The sequence below is a fragment of the Seriola aureovittata genome, chromosome 8, assembly GCF_021018895.1.
Source record: "Seriola aureovittata isolate HTS-2021-v1 ecotype China chromosome 8, ASM2101889v1, whole genome shotgun sequence".
Classification (NCBI taxonomy): domain Eukaryota; kingdom Metazoa; phylum Chordata; class Actinopteri; order Carangiformes; family Carangidae; genus Seriola; species Seriola aureovittata.
In genome coordinates this window covers 837,688-851,749 of record NC_079371.1, presented here as the reverse complement: position 1 = coordinate 851,749, position 14,062 = coordinate 837,688, and the positions used below count along the sequence as shown (strand labels likewise).

The window sequence follows — 14,062 nt, the reverse complement described above, 5'->3', positions numbered from 1 at the left end:
AATCCATCAACCAGAGACACAAACAAAACAAAAATACATGAATCAAAACCCTATTAGTTTACCCTGATTCCCACCTGAGAGATTATTAATGCTTCTTTTAACTTTCTTTTAATATCAGGTAGTGAAGGTGAGGTGTCCACCAGGTGTAAGTTGGTGTTCTGGTGTTGGTGTGATTTTTGTTCTGTAATCTCACTTTATAAATGAAAATACATGTTTGTATGATGTTTATATCAAAAATATTTCATATATTTTTAGTTTATGAAATAGAGAAGCAGACGGCTCCTTGGACTTTCAAACGTGGCCAGTCTGACAAACCTTTTCTGGATCATGTTGATTTTATGGAGATATGTGGAGAAGTACTGGCCCATACACTATATCAGTAGCTAAGGTTTGGATTTATTAAGATGTAGTGTAATGTATTTTTTATCAGTTTCTTTTCATAATTATTTTTTTAATGACATTCATCATCTATAATAATTCCATACAATGTATTTCACACTTGAGACTGAATTTATGACATTTGTATTTACCTATACATACATGGAAAAAGAAGAAACAAACAAAGAAAACATGAGCAGATAGAGAGTGATCTTTTCTCTATAGCGGTTATTGGTTTGTAAAACTAAAATCCAGCCGTAGTGACTTTACATAATGAATCAGTTTTTCCCAGTATACAATACATTTTTCCAATTTATGGTTGATAAAAGCTGTTAATCTCTCAGCAGGATATTCATTAAATATTTCTCTAGTTTTGTCCAGTCTTGAGATATATGTCCAAAGCAAACAGTGTTAATTATGGATTATGTATTTCAGAATGTCTTGTAGGGCCTTGTGTTTCCTTCTCCAACAGTCTTTGATGACAAGGTCCCAGAAAACATGGCAGTGGTTTGCATTTTGACTTCCACAGTTTCTCCAGCAAAAAGGGAGACTATTATCATAATGGGATTTTTGGGCAGGTGTGATAGAGTACCTGATCAGGTTTTTCATATTAACATCATGTAGTATTTGCAGATATTGATAGTCGTCCTGTTTTTCTAGTTAGTGTTTCTCTTTAAAAAGACATAAAACTGTTATTCCTTTAGCTACCAGTCCTTAAATGTAGTATCCAATCTATTCGGTGTAAAATCTGAGTGGTATGCACACAATTTAAGGACTAACATATCTCCCTCTAGTTTATATTGTTTTACAACATTTTTCCATATTTTAAGAGTCGATTTCACCCACTGATTTTCAATAATATTGATGTAGTTCTGCAACATTTATCATCAACTTTTTAGTGGATGTTACTCTGTGAATTTCTTTTCCCTCAATAAAGAGCTTGGCGTCATTTTTATAATACTTTGCTCTTCCTGCAAATATGAAGAAATATATTATTGTTATTTATATTTAGTGATAATTTGTTCAGTTGGAACCGTGTGAAATTTACAGTCTATGGTCCCAAAGCAACACAGTTATTTACAGGAAGACCACTGGATTGTCTTCAACTCGGCCGTTCAGCAGTATTATTACTTATAAAACATTTGTCACAGACATGAAGAGCTTCACAATCAAGTGAAAGAACTGAAATGAAAATACATCAAATAAAAGCAAAGGTAAAATATACAGGAGGAAAAACAGGACACCAGTTAAAAGTGTAAAATACCAGTAAGGTTATACACTGTAGTTCTGAGGGAATATATCTCTCTTCATTTTTCTGTGGCTCCTCCTCTGTGACTGATTTCTAGTTGTTCCAGACCAACACTTTAAATCTTTGGTTTTGTCTCCACAGCTGAGTCTTGATTTTAGCTTGTGTGGAGTTTTGCTCATGTTGTTGCCAGTGCCAAACATGGGCAGAGAGACACAGGAGGTTGTTTGTATGACATGTTAACAGTGACGTGATGTTATGTTGCTGTTCAGTATGAAAATCTATGAAGTGATCCATGCAGACCATGTTTGTGCCTGATGTTCAGGATCTACATGGAAAACCTCTGGATACATCTGCAATCGTTAACGACAGACTGTCACAGAAAACAACAACAAACTGGAAACCATGTGGAAACCATGTTGGTTTTAAATAACATCAGCTGTGTGTGATCCTGTACAGACTGAACTATCTGGGCAGCAGTGAGACAGTTTCTCCAACAGGAGGAGGTTCTGTCTACAACAGACACACAGAAGAAACAGACCCATGATACCAGAGTCCAAACCCAGGATACAGAGGTTCAGTGAAGGTGGTGTTGAAGGTGTGGAGGTGGATCAGTGAGTCAGAGGAGACTCTGTAGAAGGACAGAGAGCCAGCAGGACAGTCCACATACACTGCTACTCTGTTAGAGGAGGAGGAGGAGGAGGAGGAAGAGGAGGAGGAGGAGGAGGAGGAGGAGGAGGAGGGGGAGGAGGAGGAGGAAGAGGAGGAGGAGGAGGAGGAAGAGGAAGAGGAAGAGGAGAGGAGGCGTGTTTTTTCCTCATTGTGCCGGACAAAGTAACAACCATCATTAGAGCAGCTCAGACTCCAGGACTGATCGTTCCATCCAAACACACAGTCTTTACTGTCTCCTTTCCTGCTGATTCCTCTGTAACTCACTGATATATGAACCCCTCCTCTCCACTCGACCTCCCAGTAACAGCGACCAGTCAGACCAGTTGAACACAGCAGCTGAGGTCGAAGGTCAAATCTGTCTGGATGATCAGGATATGACTGATCCTCCACCACATGTGTCACCTTCCTGTTGTTGTCAGACAGTTTGATCTGTCTGTGAACTGTGTTTGTGTCGATTGTGAGTTCACAGGAATCTGATGGAGAGAACAAGACACAGCTGCAGTTATTGATCATGTGATCAGTTATTGACAGTTTGATGATGACTCATGACATCAGTTTGAAGATGGTTGAATGTGCTGCTTTGTTTTGATGAATCAAATGAAAAACACACTTACACTTCCTCAGACCTGGAGTCAACCATGGGACTCCACCAGGCTCCGCCCTGAAAGGAGGAGGGGGGTCAGACCAGCATGCAGACATGGACATTACATGGCTCTCACACACACAGGTCACTCATTCTCTACTGTTGTGTCTCAGTAAGAGGCGCTGCTTCTGTTTCTCTCTCTGTCCCTGGAGGAACCTGTAACCTGGAGCTTCCTACAACCTGAACTTAGAGCAAACGTGGTCGCTCTGGTTTGATTCCATCACTTCTTCCTCTTCTCTCTGTGTCGGTTACTGTTCACATGACAGCGGGGCGGAGCTCCTCACACATACATGAACACACAGCAGAGGAAACATCGACCGTGCTCCTTCACTCTACTGCAGTATATGGAGACTACAGGTGTGTTTCCATTCACCTGCTTAATACACTGCTGCTGAAGACAAAGCAATATTTCACAAAACTGAAATGCAAACACTTTGTCACATTCAAGTCGTGGCTCCTGTCGTATCAGGCCCCAGGGAGCCGCTTCCAACAGAGAGGCAGATGCTGGAAATCCATCATCAGGTTTATTGGACCGATATCGTGAGAGGAGAAAACCCAGATCGATTCTCATCACATCATCAATGGAAACAACATTCACTGTCGTGTTCTGTCCACTTTTCTTCCTCATCCTCTTTCATCAAGGTTCTTCATCTTCCTGTCCCAGAGGGACGCCTTCCATTAGTCGCCATGATCGACGCCGTCGACGAATCGTTTCTCACACAAACACTGATTTATTTGTGGTGACGTGTCACTATTAAGAGAACTGAAGATTACTGGAGTCGACGACAACTATCACTGAACTTTACTGTCAGTGCAATAAAACCTAAAAGGCCGATAAGAACTTCCTCCAACCATCTGTTCAACAAGCAACAAACAGAAAAGAGATGTTGTCATGTTTCCTCCTCCGACTCCCGGTGTCTTTCACACAACAACATGGCGCTGGTTCAGCTGATGACCAACTGTTAGGAAACGCTACAACGAAAGCCTGTAACTGATGATCTGACTTCACCATGAATCTTACAACGTGGCAGATTGTTGTAACTGAGCGACTGGCTGAAACAAACCAGAACAATCAATTCACATCCTGTTCTGAATTTATTCTTTTAAAAAGAAAAGAAGCAGTAACAGTCTGAGCTGGATCAATAAGGATATGGATCAGATCAAGATAAAATCCTAACGATACCCATCCCTACAGCTGCTTAATGTCTGACTGTGGGAGGATGAGCACATCACAGTTCAAACCCCTTCACTCTAAGTCTTGTTTAACCAGTGTTACTGTGTGATTATTATTGATTATGTTGCACAGTGAGATCAGTCACAGACATGTGAAGGATTACTTCATGTAAGTGTCTGTTCATTAGTGGACGGAGCTTTTTAATCTCTTTGGTCCTTGTAGCTGATAAAAACTCTCATAAAGTCATAAAGTCGTTGCTGCTGCCTGAGAATTTACACTGAATAAGTGTTTGAGAAAATGTTTCTGCCTGAATCTGGGATTATTGATCATGCCAGTCCTTTTTCCATTTTCTGGAGTAAAATTATTCGTTTCGATTAATCGATTATTGATAAAATAGTCGATAGATTATTCGTTAGAAAAATAGTGGTTAGTGGCAGCTCTACTCAAGTGTATGAAGGGTTAGGTAGGATTTACTACAGGACTGCTGTATTAGACTGCATTAGTTTTAACTGGGTGTACTTAATAAACTGCCAACTGACACACACACACACACACGCACACACACACACACACACACACACACACACACACACACACACTTCTACATATACTGTATATAAATGACAGGGAGAGAATCCTAAGTGAAACTAAATCTCTGAATGCCACAGATCCTCTAAAATCACTTCAGTTTATTCTGCTCCTTATTAATATTCATACAAAGTAAATACACATAGAAATAAAGTAGAACAATACTGGCTGAAAAGCTGCAGCTTATTACAGCTCCCCTCGTCACATGACGGGACATGAATCAGCAACCCTCTCACTGCTAGTCAATGTTTCATAGAGACAATAAATAAATCACTAGTATGAGTAGTTACTGCATGTGGCTCAGTGTCTGTGGCTGCAGGCCTCTCCATACCTGAGAGTCTCCAGTCTCCAGTGTGGATCCTCCAGTCCAGCAGACAGCAGCTTCACTCCTGAGTCTCCTGGATGATTGTAGCTCAGGTCCAGCTCTCTCAGATGGGAGGGGTTGGATGTCAGAGCTGAGGCCAGAGAAGCACAGCCTTCCTCTGTGACCAGACATCCTGACAGACTGAAGACACACAAAACAACACGTTACACAATCTGAGGGTGGACTGGACAAGTTACTGCATCACTGGGATCCAGTACATTACCATCACCACCAGTCTATCAAACTGGAATTTCATCCATGTGACCACTAATATAAACCAACAATCAGACCTCACTGGCAGCACGCTACGTTTCCTTATCAGCTCCACTCAGTTTCAGTTGTTGGTTAAAACAAACTTAAATACACAAAGAGAGAATTTCAGCCACAAATCAAACTTGTTCACTCTCTTTCACTAGATGTCATTAATCACCCAGTGTTGTTGAGCTTAGAGGAAAGACTGTAAATGACTGTAAATGACAGTAAATGACGCTGGGCTAGTCCTGCAGGATATGAGGAAATTATGCAATAAGACTGTTCAATATTTCAATGACGATGTGACTTGAGATAAATGAACAAATATTGAAGTGCACATATACAGTCCCTATGTTTTCCTCCACCATGGTGCTAAATGACCTCACCTGATTGACACCATGACCCCTGTGTCCAGGCTTCATCTGACAGGTCACATGTTCACTGAGTGTGAATACAGGTTTTCTCTAAGTGTCTGGAGGCTCATGTTGAGGCTGCAGCAGTGAGACAGGGTGTAGGGTGTATACAGCTACATCAGGTGTAGCTGTATAATGTTAGATCTACCTCATCTCATCAATACATTACAGCTTATCTGCTCTTTATTGATACTTGTATTGATTCTTATTATTACTTTTAAAACAATAATATTTACAACAGGATTAGAATAGACAAAATTAGTTTCTAGAGCAGCAACAATAATGTTCACAGCAGCAGAGTCACTGTATATGAACTCAATAATATCTCTATGGAAACTAATGTAAAATATCTATAAACTAAATAATATTCCTGACATGAAAACACAGTGAAGCTGAATGAAGAACACAGACAAAGGTCATTATAGGTCATCTCCTCTGTGTGTGTGTGTGTGTGTGTGTGTGTGTGTGTGTGTGTGTGTGTGTGAACGTGGAGAACATTCAGTCGTTTTTTTCTGGTTCATTTAGCTCAGGAGCTACGCCTTGAAAACTCAGTGTGAATAAATGGTGTGTGCAAACAAAATGATTTTTCTAGTTCATCGTTTCTCTCGGTCTTTTGCGATGTGATTATTGCACATGTTCATATCGCAGCACTATATTGGGATACGTCCTGTCACTAAGGTGTGAGAAAGTCTGTAGTTCTAAACCAGATTGGTGGCATTTGAGCAATTAATGCAATGTCTAAAAGGTGTTGTGAGAGCAGTCACAGTGACCTTTGACCACCAAAATCTAATCAGTTCATCCTTGAATCCAAATTTGAAGAAGTTCCCTCAAGGCGTTACAGAGATCACCTGGAAAGACTGTCGTCAGCACGGAGGTGTAAAAATAATTGATCATCAACTGATCAGTGAATAAACGACTATAACTGGTTCTATAATAATAAACAGAAGGAACATGCACAGGTTTATCATTTATTGATCAGGATTAGAACATTGATCATATTTGAACAGGTTGACCTGACCTGAGAGTCTCCAGTGCACAGTGTGGACTCTCCAGTCCAGCAGAGATCAGCTTCACTCCTGAATCCTGCAGGTTGTTGTTACTCAGGTCCAGGTGTCTCAGACTGGAGGACTGGGAGCTGAGGACTGAGGACAGAGCTTCACAGCTTCTCTCTGAGAGGTTACAGACACTCAGTCTGAAGAGATGATATGAACAAGAACAGAAATAACATTAGTATTCAAATAAAATCACACTTTATGTTTTTGGTGATGTGTAATCTCTTCTCACATTTGAAGTATTTGATGCTCTATTCTAAACAAGCTGCAGAGTTTATATCTGTACGTTTTATATGAAGCTGAAGAAGAAGAAAATCACTGAAAGTTTTTCAACACTGAAAATTTAAATTCCTGATGAAATGTAGAAGAAGAAATAAAGACATGAGAGAGGCTGTTTAAACACACCACTCAAGACAGAGGCAGTTAGCTTCAGCCAAGCACCAACCAACTTCTTTCAGCAATGTTCAGAGGGAGGAACATATTTTTCAGGCATGAATCAAATGCAGGACTTTCTGTTTTCAACATGTTTCATCTGTTTCCTCTTTAATTCATTTAAAAATAAATATGATTTACACGATTCTTGGTTTTAGGATTGTATCAGAGAGATGTAATTGCTCCCATCAAACCTGTTCTGGTCGTGTCTGCTGAAGCTGTGGCATTAAAACTGATTTAGTTCTATGGCTACTTGATTTATTTCAGTAAGGTGGACTATAGTATTGATCTGTTTCTGGTGTTCACTCCAGCACCATGTGCTGTTTTAACCACATGTTGCAGAATGAGGCACAGAGCTGTGGTTTACATGCATGACTTCATATCAGGGCAGTGTTCAATATAACAGAGTCATATGTGTTTGGATTTAATTGAACACTGTATTAAAAATGATAAATTCAATATTTATGATTAAAAATTATGTAAAACTTTGAAACTGACAGTTTTCTTTAAGGACCAACTACTGCTGCTGGTGGGCCGATGACTAAAGGCCAGCTGTACTGTGATCTGTGACATCCGTCAATGTGGAGAAATACTTCATGTTGATTAATTCATTTGTTTTTCTCTCATCTTAAAATGTAACAGAAACCTTTTCCATGAATCCAAATATCTGTGGACTTACAGAGCTTTGTTGGAGGCTTTGACCACTGGCAGCAGCTTCAGAAGAGCCTCCTCTGAAGCAGAGTATTTCTTCAGGTCAAACACGTCCAGATCTTCTTCTGATGACAGTAAGATGAAGACCAGAGCTGACCATTGAGCAGGAGACAGTTTATCTGTGGAGAGACGTCCTGATCTCAGGGACTGTTGGATCTGCTCCACTAGAGAACGATCATTCAGTTCATTCAGACAGTGGAACAGGTTGATGCTTTTCTCTGCAGAGGGAGTCTCTTCAATCTTCTTCTTGATGTACTGGACTGTTTCCTGATTGGTCTGTGAGTCACTTCCTGTCTGTGACATCAGACCTCGTAGGAGAGTCTGATTGGTCTGCAGTGAAAGACCCAGGAGGAAGCGGAGGAACAAGTCCAGGTGTCCATTTGGACTCTGTAAGGCCTCGTCCACAGCTCTCTGGTAGAAATGTTTGGGTTTAGATTTGTCCCTGAAGACTTTAGATAACCAGGAAGTTGATTGTTCTTCTGACATCAGATTGAGTCCAGACTTGATGAAGGTCAGATGAACATGAAGAGCAGCCAGAAACTCCTGAACACTCAGATGGACGAAGCAGAACACCTTGTCCTGGTACAGGCCTCTCTCCTCTTTAAAGATCTGTGTGAACACTCCTGAGTACACTGAGGCTGCTCTGATATCGATGCCACACTCTGTCAGGTCTGATTCATAGAAGATCAGGTTTCCTTTCTGCAGCTGCTCAAAAGCCAGTTTTCCCAGAGACTCAATCATCTTCCTGCTCTCTGGACTCCAGTGTGGATCTGTCTCAGATCCTCCATCATACTTGACCTTCTTCAGTTTGGACTGAACCACCAGGAAGTGGATGTACATCTCAGTCAGGGTCTTGGGCAGCTCTCCTCTCCATCTGGTTTTCAACACCTCCTCCAGAACTGTAGCAGTGATCCAGCAGAAGACTGGGATGTGGCACATGATGTGGAGGCTTCGTGATGTCTTGATGTGGGAGATGATGCTGCTGGCCTGCTCCTCCTCTCTGAACCTCTTCCTGAAGTACTCCTCCTTCTGTGGGTCAGTGAACCCTCTGACCTCTGTCACCATGTCAACACACTGAGGAGGGATCTGATTGGCTGCTGCAGGTCGTGTGGTTATCCAGAGGCGAGCAGAGGGAAGCAGTTTCCCCCTGATGAGGTTTGTCAGCAGCACGTCCACTGAGGTGGACTCTGTAACATCAGTCAGGATCTCAGTGTTGTGGAAGTCCAGAGGAGGTCTACACTCATCCAGACCGTCAAAGATGAACACGACCTGGAACTGATCAAACCTGCAGATTCCTGCTTCTTTGGTTTCAGTAAAGAAGTGATGAACAAGTTCCACCAAGCTGAACTTTCTCTCTTTCAGCACATTCAGCTCTCTGAAGGTGAATGGAAATGTGAACTGTATGTCCTGGTTGGCTTTGTCTTCAGCCCAGTCCAGAGTGAACTTCTGTGTTAAGACTGTTTTCCCAATGCCAGCCACTCCCCTTGTCATCACTGTTCTGATTGGTCCGTCTCTTCCAGGTGAGGCTTTAAAGATGTCTTCTTGTCTGATGGTTGTTTCTGGTCTGACTGGTTTCCTGGATGCTGTTTCAATCTGTCTGACCTCATGTTGATCATTGACCTCTCCAGTCCCTCCCTCTGTGATGTAGAGCTCTGTGTAGATCTGCTTCAGAAGGGTCGGGTTTCCTGCTTTAGTGATCCCCTCAAACACACACTGGAACTTCTTCTTCAGGGTAGATTTGAGTTCACGTCGACAAACTGCAGCAACAAGTTCTGAAGGAACAAACAACAAATAAGATCAATGAAGAAACTATAAAGTCAATATTTCATCATTTCATCCCCCTAAAGAAAACATGTATGAACATGTTTCCCTCCATGTGTTGATGTTAGTAAATGTCTCATTTCTCCATCATGTTGAATCTTTAGAGAAATCCTCTTACTGCTCTGCAGACAGTCAGCCAGCTCCTCCTGCTTCATTCTCCTCAGGAAGTTCACTGTGATCTTCTCAAATGCCTCTCTGCTGCTCCTCTGCTCTTCATCCTCACCATCCATCACCTCCTCATCGTCCCTCTGACTCCCTGAGCATTCTGGGTAATCTGGACTCAGAAGCTTCTGCATCTTCTTCAGCTGGTTCTTCACAAAAGTGACCATGTTCTCCTCCAGCAGCTGGAACAGAAAACTATATGAATGACAGCATCAAACATCAGATCCATGTTGGACAGACTGACAGTCCACTGGTCTGAAAGTGCAGCATGGAGATTATTGTGAACACAACAGATGGAACAGTAGTTGTTGTACATGTACAGACCATAAATATGGAGTCCAGCTGTGTTTGATGCTGCTGGGCAGACTGAGCACTGGGAACCTCTGAGCTTTCCTGGTCCACTCTGTGGAGGAATCATGAAGAATGAGCTCACATTATGTCTGTCCACACAGAGACAGACACAAGCTGAAGGTCCATGAAGTCATGTTTGGATGTGACAGCCAATCAGACGACTCCCTGTAGCGGTAAAGGTTTACTAGTCCTGCTGAGTGACAGTTATTATAAGGTGAGCTGAGTGAAGAGGAAGCTGAGCAGCAGACACACTACTACCATCCTACCACCTGATTGTGTGAGTCGTTACCATAGAAACACAACCACTTTTTAATTTCTACTTTAAATCTAAAGTCTGACCTGAAAACCTGTGATTTCATCCAGTGTCTTTGGTGAGAGAAGAGTGATGTAGTCCTACTGAACACAAACCATGTGACTACATGAGAGTTTTGTGTTGTTGTTGTTGTTGTTGTTTCAGTTTATGGTTCCCTCACTAAAAGGTATTTTGTATTATGTGTATGTAATGTATTAGGTGTCACATTTTATTTGTTTTTATTCTCTTAATGAAGTTTCAGAATTATTATTTTTAAATAATGAAAAGCTTGCAGAGATCTTTTTTATGAATGTCAGTGTTTCCTCTACATTCATTTAGCAGTGGCGAGCCGCCACGCCGTCAAATTTCTTTTTTTTCTTTTTAAATTGTCGCAAATGCACCTTCACAGCACAGCCTGTGTGATGATGGGGGCAACAGCGGGGGAGGGGAGGGGAGGGAATGGGGTGGTTGGGGGATCGTGTCGTGAGGAATAAGGCAGCGAGTTACCGGAGAAAAGGTAGACTTATTAGCCAACTCAGTGACGCTAACTTAAACTAATTGTTAGCATTAAGCTAATACCTACACGTCATTATGTTTTAACTGCTGACTGCATTTTCAGATGAGCTTGTTCAGATACTTCTCTAAGAAGAGAACAACAGATGAAGAAGACGCTGGTCAGGAAGCATCATAAGCCTTTTACTGACTCGTAAATGATGATGGTTAGGTCAAAAATAGTATTTTAATGTTCACACTTGTAATCAGATGTGATGTGAGTGTAAATTATATAACGCTGTTAGCGTTACGTTACTCACACTTTTAATGTAATCTTATTAGACAAGTGACATTAGACAGGGAGGAGTTGTTAAACAAAGTGGAGGAGAGCAGAGCAGCAGGAGAGAGAGATGAGCCTGGGTGCAAACTTTGCCACTGACTCTACCCCCCCCCCCCCCGAAAAAATCCTAGAGGAAACACTGCAATGTATATTTATAAAGTCATTTCATCTCAGATTTAGTAGGTGAGGTCTTCAGGTGAGTTGCACCTTTTTACAAAACGACAGGTATCATGTCTTCAGTCGTAGCGTCTTTACGTCCAACGTTTTTCAGACGTGTTATTAGTGATGTTCAGTGAAACGTCCTGAATTAATGCAAGAAAACTTTGACCCTGACTCCTGTGAACTGATATCATGTCTCTCTGATGTAGTTTAGACGTGTTTGTGCTCAGTGGGAAACAGAGCAGCATCAACAGAGGATGAATATCACACTGTAATGTGTCAGGAAAGACTTTCCATCATCAGTCTGACATTCTTACCTTGGATCGACCGACTGGAGTTTATCTTTGAAGTCTAAAGGAAACCTCATACTGTTGTCACTCTTCATGGACACACAGCTGGGTTCAGGCTCAGAACCAGGTCCAGGAGAGTCTGGTCTCTGATGGATCCTGATGAAAAAGAAACAAAATAATGAATTAACAGTCACATATTGAGTTGAAGCAACATATAATAAAGTATTAATACTGAGACAAACTTACTTTTCATCAGATAAATGTCTTTGTTTAAAATTAGTAACAATCTCCTTCGACCGGTCGCTCTTGAAGGACAAACAGCTGGGATCAGGAGATTTAGGTCTCTGATGGATCCTGATGACAAAGAAATAAAATAATGAATGAATAATGAATTAACAGTCACATATTCAGTTGAAGCAATATATAATAAACTATTAATACTGAGACAAACTTACTTTTTATCAGATAAATGTCTTTGTTTAAAATCAATACCAATCCCCTTCGACCGGTCGCTCTTGAAGGACACACAGCTGGGATCAGGAGATTTAGGTCTCTGATGGATCCTGATACAAAAACATCAATGATACATGTGAATATTGGACAAAATACTGATGTAAAATACGTTAAAGTTTTAACATACACTGAGTGCACACTTTATTAGATACAGCTGTGCAATCTGTTGTAATTCAGAACAACAGTTGTGCTTTAAATTCTACCTTTAAAACAATAATAATGTTCAGGTTTTGTCGACACTGTCAGACATTTATAAAGAGGTCACAGTTAAAGCTGGTGTTGTACTGACGACATTATACTGAGAGCTATTCCCTGTTTACATACACCAGGGGTCAGAATATTAGGAACACCTCTGAATATAATGTAGTCCAGTACAACACCATCACTGACTCTGAGCTCAATGATAAAACATAGAAGTGAACATTATAGACGTCCTAACGTGGACTTGATGGAACAAGAGTTAGAGATGCTTACCTCTGAGCTGTGGTCGTTCTGTCATGTTGCCCACACAGAGAGGTTTCAGAGGGAGGGGCTTCCTCCTCTCTGTCCTCACACTGATCCATAGCAGAGCCCCCACCGTCACACCAACACAACAACCTGCTGGGAGAGAGCACACATCATTTCCCATCATGCCTCTCAGTCACATGACAAACACACAGAGCTCTGACGGGAGGAAACCCATGGAGCTTTGGAACAGCTGCTTCATCCCAATAATCAATACACTGATCTGACAGTTTCCATGTTGGTGGAAGTTTTCACTTCTGTCTGACGGACTTTGAAAAGCTCTTCAACATCTGGAACACCACTGTACTGTACTACTGTATCCGGTCAGAGCACGCAGCCAAAAGCTCCACACATCAACCATGTTACCTGAATCCACATCAGCTCCCAGAGACTTTCTACCTTCACCTGTAGGTTCTCCTGAAGTACAGGTTCAAATCCCGCCTTCACAAAATGGCCTCTACGCAGTTTACACAGACGGGACCATGGCAGCACGCGACATGACGCAGCAACAGCGGGAACGTTAAATATGAAACTAAAGTGAACAGGCCTACAGCCTGGTAGGCGTGTGGGGGAGGGGTGCTGCACTTTTACTTTAAACCACACAAACAACACAAGTTACATCAATGTCGGGACGGTTTCTTCTCACTCACAACTCGGGACTTTTCCCGCCACTGGTACCGGACGGTTCGAGCCCGGAACCAGTGAGACGTGTCCAGTCAAAGCTGGGAGCTGACTGTTAGTCACATCTCTGCTGTTCCTACCGGAAGTAAACACCTCACTCACCTGAACAAACTTCATTCAAGAGTCAAACTGTGGAAAGTGTCGCTTACAAATACCTTTCGACGGAGGGAGAGGACGCCGCGGCTCCGCGAGCTCAAGAAGTGAACTTTACCTGTCCAACGGGCGGTGCCGTGACGTCACGGTTGACTAGGTAACAGGAGGAACACGCGGGCGGAGCCAACAAGAATGAGAACAGGTAAACAGACTTGATATGAGGGTTTTCTAATGGGCTGAATACGATGTGAGAACAGTCCCGACAACACTGTGGAACAACAGTTAAAGTTATATTATGTTGATGTTATAGAAAATCATATTCTGCACTTTGTGTGACCTGGTTTGAACTTTGTGTGACTGGTTTGAACTTTATATATCCCTGAATGTGAATCTGTCCCCACATGTAAACTCCTTATCTGGTGTTGTCCGGTACAAACTG

The 14,062-nt window shown here is 41.8% G+C and overlaps 1 protein-coding gene across 4 annotated transcripts; it reads right to left on the bottom strand.

Annotated features, from left to right (window-relative positions):
• Positions 1-469: 469 nt before the first annotated feature.
• LOC130173558 (protein NLRC3-like) lies at positions 470-13,775 on the bottom strand. 4 transcript variants are annotated; one of them, XM_056382946.1, is made up of 12 exons: positions 13,686-13,775; positions 12,820-12,945; positions 12,288-12,395; positions 12,079-12,186; positions 11,860-11,988; positions 10,233-10,311; positions 9,865-10,090; positions 7,894-9,697; positions 6,749-6,922; positions 5,033-5,206; positions 2,911-2,957; positions 470-2,769 (listed from the first exon to the last, which is right to left on the bottom strand). In XM_056382946.1, exons 2-12 carry the CDS (start codon positions 12,906-12,908, stop codon positions 2,138-2,140), a joined length of 3,570 nt encoding a protein of 1,189 aa, XP_056238921.1. In that variant the 5' UTR covers positions 12,909-12,945; positions 13,686-13,775; the 3' UTR covers positions 470-2,137. The 4 variants fall into 4 exon arrangements, with proteins under 4 accessions (XP_056238921.1, XP_056238922.1, XP_056238923.1 ...); XM_056382947.1 differs by having other exon boundaries at positions 12,820-12,942; positions 13,686-13,765; XM_056382948.1 differs by lacking the exon at positions 13,686-13,775 and adding an exon at positions 13,633-13,655 and having other exon boundaries at positions 12,820-12,942.
• Positions 13,776-14,062: the final 287 nt, after the last annotated feature.

Coding starts and splice junctions, on each gene's coding strand:
- LOC130173558 (XM_056382946.1), bottom strand. CDS start 12,908: ATGGATCAGTGTGAGGACAGAGAGGAGGAAGCCCCTCCCTCTGAAACC. Junction 5,207..6,748: donor TGTGCACTGGAGACTCTCAG/GTCAGGTCAACC, acceptor GTGTGTCTTCAG/TCTGTCAGGATGTCTGGTCA. Junction 2,958..5,032: donor TGGAGACTGGAGACTCTCAG/GTATGGAGAGGC, acceptor TCCTCCTTTCAG/GGCGGAGCCTGGTGGAGTCC.